Here is an 18149-nt window from a genome sequence, read left to right on the forward strand (position 1 = left end):
AGAGTATACAATAATATAGCTGTGATATGGATGAACAATGGGAAGGCAGATTTAATCTGCATGAGATGCCTTTCTGTAGTCGATGGTGTGTGTAACCTGCTTTAGGTGTATGCTGATCTAAACCACTTTTTGATTGTAAACCTGCAGCGTCTTGCAAAACCTGAAGCATGTTTAAAAATGTTAGATTTATATTGTTTATTGTCATTTATGCTTAGAAATATTTAACCATATATGCTTAGAGGTGTATAATCGATTGTGTAGTGATAGGATGTGTGATCTTTGGCAGTCTGCATAGGCTTGGTGTGCATTCCAGAGTGTTCTGGCATTCACACCCACATTCTGGGAGCATGGGAGAGGGCATACCTTCTCTTATTGTTTTATGGTAGGATAAACGTGTCTATATCTGTTTTAGGGTAAGTGCCTTTTGTTTAGATGAACTGTTGGACTTCCAAACCAGCAGTGTTAGGGAAGTCGTTTATGGGGTCACACTCTGACCACACACACAATTACACAACCACAGCCAAGGTACTCTTTGTGTGTATGTATATGTCGTATGTTAATGCACCTATTTCGAAAGGTAATACAAAAATGTAATGTTGGAAGCCACCAGAATTGTTAGCAGTACTGACCTCTGATCTATCTACACCACTGGGTCCCCATCAGCCACATTTTCTTCAGCAATAACTACCGCAGGCTTCAGGAATTCCTCTGATATCTCACAAGCTGCCTTCTTCACAGAAGCAGTCATTATTTATTCATTCACTCGTTTTTATTATCATTTGTTTGTTAGAGAGGCAGAGAAGAGCTTTTTGGTAAAAATCTAAGCAGAACTGTTTTTATTTTAAAGGCCACGAATCTGGATTGATGTTTTTTGAGCTCTTCTCTTTTAAGAGTAATTTCAAATGGTGCTTGATTTAAGATTTTATTTATCCAGGCAGACAAATCCAAATAATTCCAAAAGATAAACAAATGGAGTTGATTTAATTCTAATCTAACAATCAAAATGATCCAAAGTATTCCTCAGATTTCTTTGGTTAAAGCAGACTCAAACAGAACGTCTTGGGATACCTCATGTCTTTTAGTGAATTTGGATGGTTGGGCCACAGAGAATGACTGAGAGGACATGCTCACACTGCAAAAGGACTAAAATTTGACTTATTCAGCCTTGATAGCTTACTTCTGAACCTGAATCACAAGCTATTGGCATTGTAGCTTACTAAGAGTGTTCCAGTTGAAAGCTGCCAAATCCAAGTTCAAAACTTGGAATAAACTCCAGATCTGCTTAATGTATCACTGAATAATGGGGGACCAGGCTTCACCTGGCTATAAAACTGTTAGTCAGTTGTTCGATCATCTTTGAGGCTTTGAAATAGTGCACGATGTATAAAAATGGTTGTCTTTTCTAAATGGCTAATGCATTTACTTAGGTTAAACCCGATGGATTAAAGCTGAAAGACTTATCCAACCCAGTTTACTGTGTGAAGCTCAACTGAGGCTCATTGTTAAGTCACAAATCCACTAGGTTCTAAACAAAGTAGTGCTCATATATCAGAATTAGATATTTGATGTTTGAAATTACCTCGGTTTGTTTGATATCCCCAGTAATCGTAACTCACTGCTGCACACAGTGACTTCTGTGAGCAAAATCACTTATTTTCACTTCAGTCAGTTTTTATTTATCATGAGCTGCACACGCACACACACACACACACACACGTTCTTACCTCTTTTGGGTCATTGCTGTTGACTATCAGATCGCTGGTCACCGGGGGTTTCTTCAGCGGCTGGCAGCACTCACATCAAATGTTCAACACGGTCTGCGGCAATGCCTCTGATCCACTTGACGTTGGGGGTCTGAAGACATTATTTGAATAGATGCTTTTCATTCTCTTCTCTCTGCCTCTGTCTCTAAAAGACACTGTCAGAAACACAGCATCTAAATATCCCAGCTAATGAGGTATTCAAAGACAGGGTCAGAGACGGACACGTTTTAAAACAAGCAAAAGCCCCGACAGGCAAGCTTTGATACAAAAAAGAAAAAGAAAGAAATGCATACTAATTGCACGGTCCATAAATTAATTCACATTTATAGCAGGGGATGAAAACCAGCAGTTTAAAAGTAGTATATTCTTGCATACCTTGTCCAGACTAGTTAGCGGCTCATTCGTTTCTCCTTGGCAGGCTTGGGGAGCTGGGGGAGTTTCCGTGCTGAGCAAATCCAACACTTCATTATCTGGGGATATCTCCACCTCAGATTTCGTGTTTTTAGGAACACTCTGAGGAGAAAAAAAAACAAAGACACTTCATAATTTATTAAATTCTTTGAGGTCTTTAACTTGTGTTTCATGAATAAATCAAAATCGTGAAACTCGGTCTCTGGATACCATGTCATATCATCTTTCACAAGATAAAACTTACACTGTGACAAGGATAGACAAGGCTCTGAAAACCCACATTCAGTATTTCTTTGGCAATAGGAAAAAGATCTCTGAAAAACACAAAAAAGCCTCCATGTATGCTAATTGTATCAATTCACCATTTATTTCTCGACTCTCCAGAAAAAAAGTGTGTTTTTAAATGTTGGTTTAATAGCATAAAATACTAGAATCCAAAGAAACTCTGCTACACTAGGCAAATTAGACAATACCTCGTGAGTTTATTGTTGTAAACATTCTCCGTAGTGTATATCCTAATTATAACCTTCCTTTTTGTACAAATGTTGATTTTTTTCTTCTGTCTTTTGTTGTCTCCATCTCACTTGATTTGTCTAGCGAGTCAGGTTTTTGCATCATTACTGTGATACTTTTGGAGATGTGCAGAGAAACCACAAAAAAGGAAGAAGCAGACACAGAATGGACGGATAAAAACAACAATTTTCACCGCTAGTGTAAACAATTCTGTCTATAAGACACCACAACAGGGAAAAAACTTTACCTCAAGTTCTTTAAATCCTACCTCATCTTCTGTTTGATCTCTCCTGTTCTCGCCTCAGCCATTAGTGTACAGGACTGTGCACAGTATATGGTGTGGATAAAAGCAAAATCAAAAGCTTTAGGGACTTTAGATGTTTAGAGTCTTATCCATCAAACAGTACCATTAGCTTGGTATATTTGATTGGTTCCAAATTCATCCTGCTGCATGACAACAAGGCAAACACGCAGCCAGAGACATAAAAGACTATCGTCAGTGACAAGCAAAACGACGAAGCCTGCAACAGATGGTATGATCCTCTCAGAAGTCTGATCATAATATCTACTTAGTAGGAAAGAACACAAAGAAACTAAGCAACTGAGTGAGTCTGAGTGGGCCTACCGTCTTCAATAACCATGTGCATATACAACTAAAGCACAACAACTGCATTATTCTTAAATTAAGATAATAAGTAGTGTCTTATGTCTAATTAAAAGCTAACATTTTAGTTAGAATACACTGAAAATATAAGCTCCACTGCCTGGCATGTCAGTGTGTACGATTTTTCTACAGTGATACATTTTTCATTTACAATTTCAGTGATTTGCACAGGATATGCCAGTTTCACTACATGCTGAACACTTTACCAGTTATTCATATATACTGTATATTTAAATATAACATGTGATAGTATGGATACAATTTGTTGTGCATTTACAATGACACTGAAAACCTTGTGAAATATACTTTACACTACTGTACTTAATCATGCTCATGCCAACAAAGCAGAGGAGGGAAGAGCCTAAAGAAAAAGACATTGCTAGTAACATTTTTGCCTCAGCGCTGTGTTTTCATGATCTGCAATTTCCAACTTGGACAAGTTAACACAGCGTTATGGTCATGGTTAGTACATGCCATTTAAATCTCTGGGAATGTGTTAATTGACAGTCTTCTTATGGGCCATTTTTATTAGTGGGAACAGGAGGTTGAGATGGACGTGTCAGAGTTGATGATGCTGGGCTTTTCACTGGGAGTGACCTGGAGGGACAGGATTAGACGTGGGTAGACCTGAGCTGTCCTTCTGACAATTTCCCTACAACTTGTCCTTCTGACAGCTCAGGTTGAGTGGATTGGTGACAAAGTAAGAGCGGTAATGTTGAGATGGTTTGGACATATGCAGAGGGGGGATAGTGGATATATTGGGCAAAGGCTGTTGAATATGGAGCTGCCAGCCGGGAGTAAAAGGGGACGAGCACAGAGAAGGTTTATGGATGTTGTGAGAGAAGAAATGGAGATTTCTGGGGTGGCAGAAGAAAATGCTAGTGATAGCAGGAAATACAGGCAGAAGATCCATTGTGGCGACACCAAAAGGGAACAGTCGAAAGAAGAAATGGTCAAAATCAATCATTAGTCTTCAATTTCCGAAAAAGTTGGTTTCATTTTAACAGAGTGAAAAAAAATGCAATGAATTTGAAACTCATCTATTTTCAGTGTACATTTGCAGGAATGTTTTGACACAACATGTATGGTGGTATGGAGACTTAAAAGTTTATAGTTGCCTCACAATGTATGCATTGGGATGCTACGGACATGATTTATTTTTATATTATTATTATATGCTCTGCACAAAAAACAGCCATCCCTTATACCTTTCTAGAAAGACTCCCAGATAACAAATGAGAGTAAAAAATGTCACAGAGGAACCTAAGTGGATAGCAATTATGATGAAAATAAAAGCTTTAGTATTTTTTTGTTTATTAACTTTAACGAAATTGCACAAGACTGGCAAGTATAACTTACTAAGAATTAATTCAGACTGACTCACTACAGCTGGGCAGACAAAGCAAGAGTGCATGCACTTTAACCATTTCATATAAGTTAGAAATAGCATAAAGAATGTGAAAAAAAAATAGTATTGCGATGTGTCCAGCTGAATGGTAACGTATTAGCAGTCAAGAATTTATTGGAAGATGACCGGTTGTTATCTGTTATGTTTAAAAGATTTCGTATAAATGGCGAGTAATTCATAGAGCTAGGAAGAATGAGGAAAGACAGAATGGACTGTGTTTACCATTTAATGTGTGTGTGTGTGTAGCTGCTGATCAAATCTTTTACAATCTGAATGCAACCGTGAATGACTTCGCACCATATTATTCAAACAAATCTGAAATAATGCAATGCTGTAAAACGCCATCGCTGCCATAAAAGAGGCGAGCTTTTTGCCAATTCTGTATTTCTCTCTTAATTTACGTCGGCCTTTATCTTTCCGGGTCACTTCTCCTTCTCCATTTGTTTGTTAAACCACTGCATCTGGGGAAGGAAAATGTAATGTGGCTTAATGTGGTGCAGATTTGCAGAGTGGTGGAACATGCAGGTCTGCATCAGGCCAAGCAGAAAGTAAATCTCTGTGCTCGTCATTGGGAACACTGTGCTCTGGCTTTTTATGATTCTTTAGAAACGAAAGACAAAAAAAGCTTCATTAAAATCAAAATGACACATTATCCCTTTTCAAATTTATTTTTCTTTTCTTTACAACTAATGATTATCATGAATGGCTGCTCTGTTATACTGCGTGGTTTATAATGGAGGCTCCCGCTGTATATTTTTCACGTATAAGAGCGGCATATCAAATCATAGCAAGCACAGTTTGTAGTGCATAAATTTACCATTAACAACTTTAAGCTTTGACCTCAGAATGAAGCTTAATATTTTCATGATGTGCGAAGGTGAAATAGGTTACGTGCATTTTTAGGGGGATATGCACACACACAAACTGATGTGCAGCCCAAGAGTGAAGGGAAGGTCGCATACTTGTGGATAAAAATACAGCCAATTCCTGCACCTCCTCAGATCTCTGGTCTCACCAAAGCAGAGACCTCTACCAGGGGTCAGATTCAACCTTTAAACATACCACAGAGATTAGTGAGGCAGCTGGTCCAAAGGTCTTTAAAGAAACCTATCAAAAAAACTGCAGGTTTGAATTGGTTTTCAACATTAAATTTATATTTGGTTAAAAGGAATAGTTTTACATTTTAAAGCTCACACTTCTCTTCTAATAAAATAAATTAGATGAAAGCTGAGGTACTCTTTTACTGAGGTCATATACCAGACTATTTATGTGGGAGGAAGTTTTGCTACCTATGAAGACAGGACTAGGCAAGTTGCAACTAGTATTTTACTGAGATGAGCTAAGAAGCTGCATATTTACTCTAAAGACAGGAGAGTGGTATCTAGCTGCAAATCTTCTTCTAATTCTCCACCACAAAGCAAATATGTTTATGAAAATGTCAAACCATTACCTCAAGGCCTCATTTTTAGAAAGCCCTCTGTTTAAATCCATTTCATAACCCTTATAGAGTAACAATTACCATATCATTCCACTGGGATGATAGCATGTGGAGCAGCTTTTATTTTGCAAAAATGCCTTTGATGCTGGGCACTACGTCCTTTCTACCAGGATTATGTAAGTGAAGTCAGCAGCTTCTGCAGAAGATATTATAATGGCTGCTTTCCCAGAAGGACAGCTTTGTCTATTAAGGATCATTAACACTGTGCAAACCTTTTATCAAAGGGAACAAATGTAGTCTCTCATTTGTACTTTGACCTTGTCCTTGATCGTCCACTTTCAGCACTGCTTAAAAGGATGCAAAACATTATCCGTTCCATTCACGCATAAGGTCAGAAAACATTTCCCACTTTTGTGGAACTTCTTAATTAGCCTGCCTCCTTTAGCTGTGACACGAAGCCAAATAAACACAATCGGCTCAACAGTTTGGTCTGCCCTCCTTTTCCGAAGCGTACAAAGCTTTTTGAATTCTGCAGTGATGGCTTTTTTTTTCTTCTTGATTTTGCCACAGATGATCAAACACATATGCTTTAAGACGGAACATAACAACAGCAATGTCATTACAAATGCATGAGCATTGGATCATCATCATCTCATCATCTGTCTGTTCTTGTAGACTCAATGTAAACATGCCAGTAGTAATTTTTGTTTTTAAATATTACCCCAGGGATGAGGCTCATCAATGATCTTTTTTGACATCCATTTGAAGAGTTTGTTTGATCTTAATACAACCTTAAGAAACAAAGGATACTATCTATGTATTCGTATCGTCTCCATGGGAAGCATAAAAGACCACATGCTTAATATTGCTGTAATTTATCTTTAGAAGTCTCAAGGTTGCATACATAATTATACCTTTGTACAAGTCTTGGGTTTTCTATGGAGCTTCAAATGTTTCAGCCTACTTAAAAAAAATCAAAAAAAAAAATCTGCAGAAATGGGAAAATAGTACTCTGGTGTTGCCAGAAAACTGTACCAATTAGAATTATTAAGGAACCTTTCAGGTCTAGTGTTGCTAAGTGCAGGGCCAAATGAGTAGGGTTTAATGTAGTCCAGCTAAATCTGTGTGGACCTGGCAACAATCTGTTACATCTTATCATAAGTGCCAATTTCTTTCTCAGATGGATTCTAATGGGAAGGAAATTGCAAGAACTACAATTAATTCTATAGATAATGCTTTCAAAGCTTCTTAAACAGTTTTACCTCTCCCTATGTCCTATATTCCTATGGCCTATAATTTCATGATCAAATTGGTTGGTTCTGGTAGTTGGGTAAACACTGATGTCTATTTTTTTTTTTTAATTAAATGTTTTTAAATGACTGCTTCAGTATCCCAAAAGGGCTTTACATATGATTTTTACTTACAACAGCTGAACACAAATAGTGGCGATAGCAATCCATACCAAAAAAAAAAAAATAATAATAATATGCGGAAGAAGATAATTTGCCAGCTACACAATTCAAGCTTCTCCCCTAAACAAATATTAGTAAACTCGACTAGCAGAACCAAAATAGGACTGTCAAAAACAGCACTGCCAGAAACTCCCAAATTAACTAATAATTAATAAACAACAATGAAAAAGCAACTGAGGGATAACACCGTTGATGGACTTAAGGGAGAAAGAGAAAGAGAGAGTGAACCTTGCCCACCTTCATGCACCAGCTTCTCTGACTATATATAAGAGTGCAGTCAGCTTTCTGCTGCCAATCAGCACTTGGGATGACTCAAAGAGGAGAGAGCACCTTAATAAGGATGACAGAAAATCAATGATGATATCAATCTATCTATCAGTGATGATAGATGTGCTGGCGCGCTGAGGCATGTAACAGGCAATCACATCTTCTGCAAGAAAAACCTACAGTACTGTAGGCTTGGATAACTTGGAAAAGTGCTTTTTAAATTTACTCTGGTTATTTGGTTGTCTGATATTGATGTTTTATGATCTGAAACATGTAAGCGTGACAAATATGTGAAACAAATACATAATTAATAATAAAAAAAAACTGTTGTATCTGCTGCTACCTCTCCTACATGTTTGGACCCAGAGCTGAAGGGGGTGGCTGGACCAAGACAGCTGGAACCTATCGCTAGGTAGAGCTAGCTGGCTATAGATAACCCTGAACCCTGAATTGAATATGTGGAACTGGATAGATGAATGTCTCTCCATCTGTCTGTCACTCTATCCATCAGTCCTCGGTGGCACTAAAGGTTCAGGAAACTTCTGGGGTGCTTTTGTCTCATGGGACACTGTGTTCCCTTCTCTTTTGCCTTCTACCACCATCAGACTTGTCATCAATGAAAGATATCAAGTAGGCTTAGCACAGACAACACAAGACAGTCAAAGCAGCTACTGATTTAACGACGGTCTTATTATTTTATTTAACACACTGAAATGTACTGGACAGCTGATTAGATGCCAATTAATGTTGTTTTAATTTATATAGAGTTTTGTTTTCCTCTTAAAATATAAATTAAACACCAAATGCTACAGAACATCTGGATTTTGTGTAAAAACTTATTATTGTTTATATTGGTATGCTGCCTGTCTTGTCTTCCTTTTGGCTAATCGCTTTGCCATCATCACTCTCAGCAGTGACAGAACCATTTAGTTAAAGAGGTCGTACGTCACATTTTTCTAAGCTCTTGTTTTGTTTCTTTGTTCAAATTACTCTTTAGACAAATACTGTGCGATACTGAGGTGCAGAAATAAGGTTATTTGATTTTAATGGGCGTTTTTCTGGTAACAGTTGGACAACATCATATTCAATAATAATTACAAGACTTGTCTTCATCTCTGGTTGCTGTGGGTTCACGTGTCCTCTGACAAAATATCTGTAATGAAATGAGTTGGGATGAGTTGGGGAGGGCGAGAGAGCTCCCTCAGATTGTAGTCACGTCCATTCTGTTAACATCCAGAGGCCGTAGTGGTGCAGTTATAGAACGAGGAATGTGCAGCTTACTTTTAGAGTAAAGCACTGTTAGAGTGGAATAACCACAACGTGGTGATTGTGAAATTAATTTAGCCTGTTTTTGTGTAAGAACTGCAACCTGCCCCAACAATTGGGGAGGTTTTGGTTATGCTCTGAAAGCTTCCTACAGCCACTCGTACAGTGGGCATGAACCCTTTCTTACCAGGTGAGTCAGTCATTCTGTAAATATTATCAGAACCGCAGTGCTTTCCAATTCATTGACTTTTAATTAACAAAACTACATCCACACTGTAGGAATATGCCTCTTTTTCTAGCAGTTGCCAGTAGTTTTCTTTAAACTTTTTTCATGGCATAGATTCAACAGGGTATTGTATTGACATCATAGCATTGTACAATTTCTGCAGACTTGTTGACAGCACATCAATGATGCAAACCTCCTGTCCCACCACATCCTAAAGATGCTATATTGTATTTGAGACTGGTGAGGTGGAGCCCACCATGATCAACTCACCATCATGTTCAAGAAACTAGTTTAAGATGATTTGTGACATGGTGTTTGTCTTGCTGGAAGCAGAAGACGGGTACACTGTTGTCATAAAGGAATGGACGTGATCAGAAGCAACACTCAGGCTGTTTTATTTAAATGATGCTCAGCTGGTACCAAGGGACATAATAGTGTGCCCAGCAAAAGCCTGAAATGTTGATACAAGCCTGGATTTCTGTCTAATTCTGACCCTACCATCTGAATGTTGCAGGGGAAACTGAGGCTTGCCCAGCTTTGGTGAGTCTGTTTAAAATTGTAGCCTCGCTTTCCTGTTTTTAGGAGGCAGGAGTGGTATCTGGTGTAGTCTTTTGTTTATGTAGTCAGTCTGCTTCATAGTTTAAGGTGTTGTGTAATCAGAGATAATCTTCCATATATTTTGGTTGTGTTGACGGTTTAATTGAGATACAGTTGAGTTACTTCCTACTAGCTCACAAACATTCTGGCCAGTCTCCTCTGACCTATGACATCACCAAAACATTTTCCTCCACAGTATTGTCACTCCCTGGATGTTTTCTCATTCTCTGTAAACCTTAGAGATGATTGTGTAAGAAATTCCCAGTAGATCAACAGTTTGTGAAATATTTATACCAGCCTGTCTGGCATCAACAACCATGACACATTCAAAGTCACCTAAATAAATTTTCTTCCCCATTCTGATGCTCAGTTTGATTTTCAGCAGGTCATCTTGATCCTGTCTACGTACCTAAATGCACCGAGTTGCTGCCACGTGAATAGCAGATTACATATTTGTGTTAATGAGCAGTTGAACAGGTGTACCTAACAAAGTGGCTGGTGAGTGTATGTGAAGGGCTAATAGAAGTGCTATCAATAGACAGACTGAGGGGAAAAAGGGCCATCTTTTTTAGATTCAACACCTGGAACCAGCAGCAAAAAAACTGATTCATAATCACCTCTGCACCTCTGATATTATAGTCACCACATGCAGCTATTACTGTGGGAAAAAAGCCATCACTGTCATTACCAAGTTTGTTTTGGCCTGTATGCTAGGAAACAAGAATGACCCACACGGTTTTCATCATCTGTCTCCTAACTCTGCCCTTGCAGAGAAATCTGGCAGTGGTGACAGAGGTGATATCTGATGCATTAATATACAATGTGAGCAGTGCTTTAATGCTGGTGGGCACTTTTCGAAAAAGAAAAAAAAAAGGCTCTATATATAGAGAGATTTGCAGTTTATAAATAAAATGCAATAATCTCATAATGTTTACAATGTCTTAAAGCAAATACAAAGAAAATTGTATAAGATATCATATCAAATGCATTTTTTTAAAATGATTATTATTATAAAAAATGGTGTTGGTGAAAAAAAGTGCTAGAACAGAAAAGCTGGGTAACAACAAAAGGTGGAAAATGTACAACTGTCTTTGAAAGACTGTGTTGGCAATTAGTTCATTTTAAGAACATAATTTCTCAGTATAAAAATGTCATTAGTTACCATCTAGGTACATAATTTTATTTCGAGATTTCAAGAATGCTTAAAATATCCTCCACGCAGGGAACAAAACCACAATACTGGATGGCTTTGCTGTTAGAGCCATCAGCCAGAACTGCATTAAAAAACAGCAGCTAATTGGGGACACTGTCCACGTTCACCTCTGCATGCATCAACGGGATTCTTCAATTTCCTTTTGAACTACACAAGAGAGAAATAATTAGGATTTTGACATTGATTGTCTAAGTCATGAGATCCAAGAGGGGGCTGGAACAGGTGACCCAATCTTAACCATACTGATGACAGAGCTTACCTTGACAGCTGAAAGAGGGGCTCTGCTCCACCCACTCCCAATCTGTGTGTGTTTGAGTGCTCATCAGAGTAATAAATCTTCCATCCAACAAACAAACCTTCATGAACTCTGGTGGAACTGAAGAAAACGGCGATGGGAGACAAAAGAAATGCTTCACGAGAGCAATTTTATTCAGTATTTTTGGTGGATAAGCTACAAAAGAGCTTCTTGCTCACATGACTTACCTGCTGTGATAAGCCATGTAAGTGTGGACACATTTCACAGCTAAGACCATAATCATTGCAAATACCGAGGCTGCAATCTGTAATAAACCCAAGCATTTTGGTTTCCAAATTAAACTGTGTCCATTGCAGATATGCAGCTGTGGTAATGGTGGGTTTGGCGAGTCATTACATCTGACAGCAGTGGTAGGGTTTGTCAGGTAAAAAGCTCTTTAGCCAAACCGACCAGCAAGATAATTGTCATATCCATTAAAGCACAACTGAGGCCAAAGACCAAAAAACAGCTGGTTTCAGATCAGTTTTACCAGCAATTTGACTCAAAATGCAGTTAATTAAAGTGACAAATGAAACAGAAATGCAAGGTGCTGTGTTTAGAAATCTTTACATATTACCATAATTACTTCTATGGGCCTTGCATGAAAAAGATACCAAAAAAAAAAAGTTGTATTTATTTAGAATATACCGAAAACTTAGCTGCGAACAGTTGTCACAGTCTTTTATTCTCAATTCACTTCTCATAATCTGTACTTCTTGCAAAAACACGTGCCAGCATATAGTTTCCCAAGGTCATCTGTGAGCAGTGAGGCACAGATTTCGATGTTGAAATGAGTAGTTGTCAAGTATGTTATTAACAGTGGGATCTTTCTTGTCGTCACGTCTCCTGCTCCTCCAGGCTCTTCAGGTTGTCGTTAGACTGTCGAGGGGGAGAAGTCACCTTCACTGGGACCCTCAGGAGAGGCAGAAGCAGTAACTCTGGTAGGACTGAGACCGAGTCATGTTTTCAAATTGATATGTGTCAACTGAGGCAAAAAATGTCAGCTGAAACTCTTTAAATGTTGTAGTTAAAATTTGCATCATTTTCATTATTATTCAAGTGCGTTTGCCTGTCAGTATTTGTGCATCAGGCTCATGTACATCCAAAATGTAATATAGCTGCAGAAGATATTTTTCCACTTCCCATTGCATTCATTAATGATGACTCGATAGAGTGTGACTTAGTGATAAAGGCTTTGTGGCTCTAAGCAAAGAAAATCTCTTGCTTCACTAAAATAGACATTTTTCTACATTTAGATTTTGTGAGGATATGTCAAATAAGATAATGGACAACTTTTAGTAACAGAGGGAAAAACTGTAACACAATATCCCTACTGAAGCTTATAAAATGATCTCACTCTGCGATAGCAGACAATACACTTCAACACCATCCTTTCATTCAGGGTGATGCATCAAGGGAAGTAATAACAGTCACTACTGACAGATCGATGATGACTAATGCTGACAACAGTACCTTAGTCTATAAAACCCTGATTTTCCTCAGCCGAGTTATAGCAGGCAACAAAGAGCCGTCCTTTGTATTAAACATACAGCCTGTTTATTATTACAGAGACTATCTGCACGCAGTGTGTATGTGTTCATCTGAAGGTAAGCTGGCAATCATAATCAATGCTATTATTAATATTTTTTCCCTTTTAAATAAATAAAAATAAGTTAAACGAATCCTTTACGTTGCACTAAATCGTAAAGCTAATTAGCTGTGCTGATTATAACAGCTTTCATTTTTTCCATTCCACAGTTGGCAAAAAGGCATTTTTGAGGAATTTTACAACAATGTGGATTTTGACTCTGGTTCTGTTTTTGGGAAATCTTCTTGTCGGTGAAACGGCCAACAACCAGGACTCAGAACCATCTCCTGTAATTGAGCTCTCTGCAGCAACCTCCCCTGTTTTTTTAATACTGGAAAAGGAGAAATCCAACAGCTCAATTCATCCACCTCAAGTAGCAGGACCAAAAACATCACACCCTCCTATGTGTTCAGAGTCAGCTGGAATCAGAGTCACCTTCAAATATGTCAATATTATAGTTTCCCTGCTTGTTTTCGTTGTTGGAATAGTTGGGAATTCCGCCTTGCTTCGAATTATCTACGTAAACAAACGCATGAGAAGTGGCCCTAACATTCTCATTGCGAGCCTTGCTTTGGGAGATCTAATCCACATTGTGATAGACATTCCAATCAACGCTTACAGGGTGAGTTATTTACCACATGGTGTGCAATTATTGTTTTCTTTTTTGCACTTAATTTCAGCTGGAATTGATTGTGGGTGTGGGTGTTTTTCTTTCTTTAAATTGCCAAAAATGCCCTTTTGTTTTTGTTGCAGCTCATGGCAGAAAATTGGCCCTTCGGTTTAGTACTTTGCAAACTCATTCCCTTCATACAAAAAACCTCTGTTGGAATTACTGTGTTGAGCTTATGTGCCTTGAGTGTTGACAGGTAAGGAGATAAACAGCACTGTCCTGTGCCCTCCAAGAAAATAGTGTTCCGTGCCTCCTATCTGTATTTCATCAGGCAGACAGATTTATTTAGCATTAGCCCTTGAAATGTTCTTTAGCTGAAAATGCATCATTGTTACAGACAAAAAGTTCCTCAAGCCATAACATTTTCTCATTGATTTTACAGATACAGAGCTGTTGTGTCCTGGAATCAAATCAAAGGCATCTGGGTTTCAGTGTGGACAGCAATTGAAATAGGTCTGATATGGGTTATTTCTATCCTGCTGGCTGTCCCTGAAGTTGTGGGTTTTGATATGATAACAATGGACTATAAAGAAAAGCATCTCACGATATGTCTACTACACCCAATGCAAACCACGGGGTTCATGCAGGTAATGTAATTGTCTCCATAACATTTAAGTTTTCATGTCAATTGTCAAAGATAACTAAAAAAATTTAATAATTACCATAGTTTTTCTTCTGTCTTCAGCCAGCAGATGCAAAGTATGTTTGTTTTCAACCTACATGTGTGTCAAATATTGTTTCTTGAATGGTGCTCTCGCGTCCACGACTGATAGCCTTGTTGTGTTCAACCAACAGATTTATAAAGCAGTGAAAGACTGGTGGCTCTTTGGCTTCTACTTTTGCATGCCACTAGTTTGGACTGCAGTGTTCTACACACTGATGACCAGGAAAATGCTGAGAAAAACTGAGACTACATTATGCGAACACATCAAGCAGGTAGCATTGTGGTTTTTGGCAGATTTTGCATCATTCTGGCAATGTTTCCTTTTTAAAGCTTATTTTGATCATGTCCTTTCTTTTGAAGAGAAGAGAAGTTGCAAAAACTGTCTTCTGCCTGGTGATTGTATTTGCACTCTGCTGGTTGCCTCTGTACCTCAGCAGAATCTTGAAATTAACAATTTATGATGAAAAAGATCCTAATAGGTGTCAGCTGCTGAGGTGAGCACAAAGTACTAAGAACCTTTAATTTAAAGTTTATTTATTTATATATAATTTTTTTCTGCTGTTCACTGGCCAGCCTATGAGCTTTCCTGACATTTCCTGACAACTCTTTTTCAGTGTCTTTCTTGTCCTTGACTATTTTGGCATAAATATGGCATCCCTGAACTCATGCATCAACCCTATTGCATTGTACATTGTCAGCAAAAGATTCAAGAGATGCTTTAAGGTAAGCGTCATGCTCTTATTGTTATTCTTATAGATGGCACTATTTAGTGTAAATAAATCGGGTATATCTTGAAAACATATTGGTCCACATTGTATGAGCTATCAGGGGTGTCATTAAGGACATATGGAGTCATGTCTGTAAAATAGCCAGACTGCAGCAAGTAATAACCTGAGGGGGTAATAAGTGAAAATGGTCTGAGAAAAAAACACATCATCAGACACTTGGCAATCTACCAGACAGTTGGTCACTGAATCAAAGTGACGTGCTATAAAAGAAGAAGAAAACATCGCTTCGAGGCAATTTTTAAGGGAAAAAAAATCAAGAGCCTTTATTGTACCACAAGTTCAGAAGAAGATACCTAAAACATTCTTTCATTTATTTTATCTATACTTACATTTTTTGCACTGCACAATACATGGATTTCTTTCTTCATAGCAACATATTTTTTTTATGTAATATTTATGAAACACCCAAAACTGAAGCTTGCTTTAAACAACTGTCTTTCCAGACTACATATCTATTCCCGATAAGATTTGCGCTCTCTGAATGAATGAAAACTCAATCTGTGGATCATTAGCGATTGCTTTACTGTAGATTTGGACAGGAAATACTTCACATAAAAACGTCATAATAGGCAGTTTTTGCCAGGTGAAGCTGATGGGAAATGTTTGTTGTCCTCTGACCAAATTTTCCGGGTGGTCCTTCAGGCATGTCTGTGCAGGTGTCTACCTCTTCAAGCTGTTGCCCATGACGAGATGCAGTCTGTTTTGAAGTCCAGAATGCAGGATCAAGCCTCAGAGCAGAGCTGCAACATCAAAGCTCACAAGCAGACTCCTGTACCTGAACCTGAGCAGGAGAACACCTTACTGTGCTAACAAAACTCGCTTTGAAAACACTTTGTGAGATTGTCGATATATCTTTATTAAATATACATGGCCATCAAAACAGCTACAAAGGCAGCTCTATCGGCAGCTTGACAACCTTGACATGCCATCCTAATAATATAAAATACCTTCTGAATAACATGGAGCCCTGTCTTTTGTAATGCTGTCGTCAGTTGAACATCTGCTTTGGCATGAGCAACCTGGAGTCAGACTGTTCAGACTATTTGCCCTCGAGGCTTGACTCACTCCCTAACATTACATCAGATTTTACCTAGTACCTATCCTGTATCATGCATCACAGTTCTCAAATCACTGTTTTGGACACGATGTGAACCTGGCACCCATCAACAGAAATCTTGTCACAGCTTAGCGCCTGCATATATATATTATCTTAATTCTGTTTCTGGATTCTGGAAAGACACTATGTCAGAGGAAATTAAGCGAAGGGGAATTCAGAATTATCATGGTGGGTTTTATGAGGTAGGGTGTATTATTATCTCATACTATTTACATATCTGTTAACTTTCATATGCCGCACATCATTTCAAGAGTTTATGGCATTCTTTTCCTGCATGAACCTTGAGAAATATATCAAATTGGTGCCACAAGTAGATTTCGTCTCCACTACTGAATGACTGATTGATGGTGGCCTATTTTTAATGCATTGTTAAATGTGTAATGCATGGAGACACTTTATGAAAGACCTGTGAGTGGGGGAGAAGAAAAACGAAGATGACAGAATGAGGTCAGGAAGAGAGAGGGATTGGGGGGAGTCTGAGGGGGGCACCTGATAGGTCTTCCTGTCACAGGACAAGGCAAGCACAAATAGAGTGCTGTTCTCCCAGCTAACGCTGTATCAGTCTGCAGAAGTGTCTCGATGCTCTGTGCTGGAATGCCTATTAAAAGTTTATCTCGTGTAAGTAAACTTGACTGTTTGCAAAAATGGAGTCGTTTGTTTGAATAAAAGCTTCTGACTTCTTGTTATGCTTTGTGATGCTTATACAAAAGAGAGGTGCATACTGATCAAAGAAAGCCTTTATTTGAATGCTTTTTATTTTTTTGAACTGTTGTATACACCAGCGAAAATAATAAAAACACTGACAGGTTAAATGAATTACAGTGATTATCTTATATAATCATAAGCAATATTTTTTAAACTGTCCATAACTGCAGTTATGAAGCCACAGGCTGAGTGTTTTTGCAGTTGCCATCTTGGTGTTTTGAACAGGATGTGACAGGTGATGGGTAAAATCAGTGTTAAACCGAGGACACGACGTGCTTATTGGTTAAGGACTTGTCAATCACAATCACAAGTGACTGACAAGTCCTCTTTGGCTAAGGGCTTGTCAATCACAAGTCCTTAGCGAAAGAGCATTTCCTGGATTATCCTCCTGTCTGATTCTAACAATGGCATTACAAAATGAACTTCATGTTTTATTCAACATGACCTGAAACTAGTGACTGAGCCAATAAAGTCATCGGAAAGTGTTCACTGAGGTCATAGAGCTGTGAGCTGTTTTCCAATATCTATCCAGCTTGTCTTGTTTTTGCAAACAAAGGAGTCGCCCCCTGCTGGACATCAAGAAGAATGCTGGCTTAAGTCAAATCTCCTTTCAGACCTTTGCTACAGTGCCACCCCCGTAAAAATATTGCATTTTGCTTACATAACATGTGTGGTTGCCTTCACGTGTCTGCCAGAATCGATTTTGTACTCAAACACACTACGTTATGTGTTATGAATAATATAATTATGTATAGACTTCCTTGTACGGACAGTGGTCAAAAAGGCCAGACTGAAAGTTTTTCTGTAAGAAGGGTCTGAGGGTGAGTTTTATTTGGAGCTTGGAGTTCAGCCGTCGGGGCGCAATTTTGTGCATCCGTGACCAATTGGCATTCATGGATTTCCTTGTTTATTGCCTTGTTTGAGAATTTGATTGGACAATTTAACATCATCGAGAAATTCACACATCCTGACAGCACAGGCACTCTTGTCTTGTAGAGGAAGAAGAGGCACTCGCTAGCTAGCTCTTGACTAAGGGTGGCAATTTCGAGTGCTGCTGAAACAGTACAATTTTTCTTGTGTTGAA

At 38.4% G+C, this 18149-nt stretch overlaps 1 protein-coding gene across 1 annotated transcript; it reads left to right on the forward strand.

The window, feature by feature from the left end:
- On the forward strand, window positions 1-17709 carry LOC146500621 (endothelin receptor type B-like). Its single transcript, XM_085136644.1, has 8 exons — window positions 1-13140; window positions 13292-13743; window positions 13875-13987; window positions 14174-14378; window positions 14587-14727; window positions 14816-14949; window positions 15070-15178; window positions 15886-17709. Exons 1-8 carry the CDS (start codon window positions 12981-12983, stop codon window positions 16051-16053), a joined length of 1482 nt encoding a protein of 493 aa, XP_084992770.1. The 5' UTR covers window positions 1-12980; the 3' UTR covers window positions 16054-17709.
- The last annotated feature ends 440 nt before the right edge of the window (window positions 17710-18149 follow it).

The sequence above is a fragment of the Neolamprologus multifasciatus genome, chromosome 16, assembly GCF_963576455.1.
Source record: "Neolamprologus multifasciatus chromosome 16, fNeoMul1.2, whole genome shotgun sequence".
NCBI lineage: Eukaryota > Metazoa > Chordata > Actinopteri > Cichliformes > Cichlidae > Neolamprologus > Neolamprologus multifasciatus.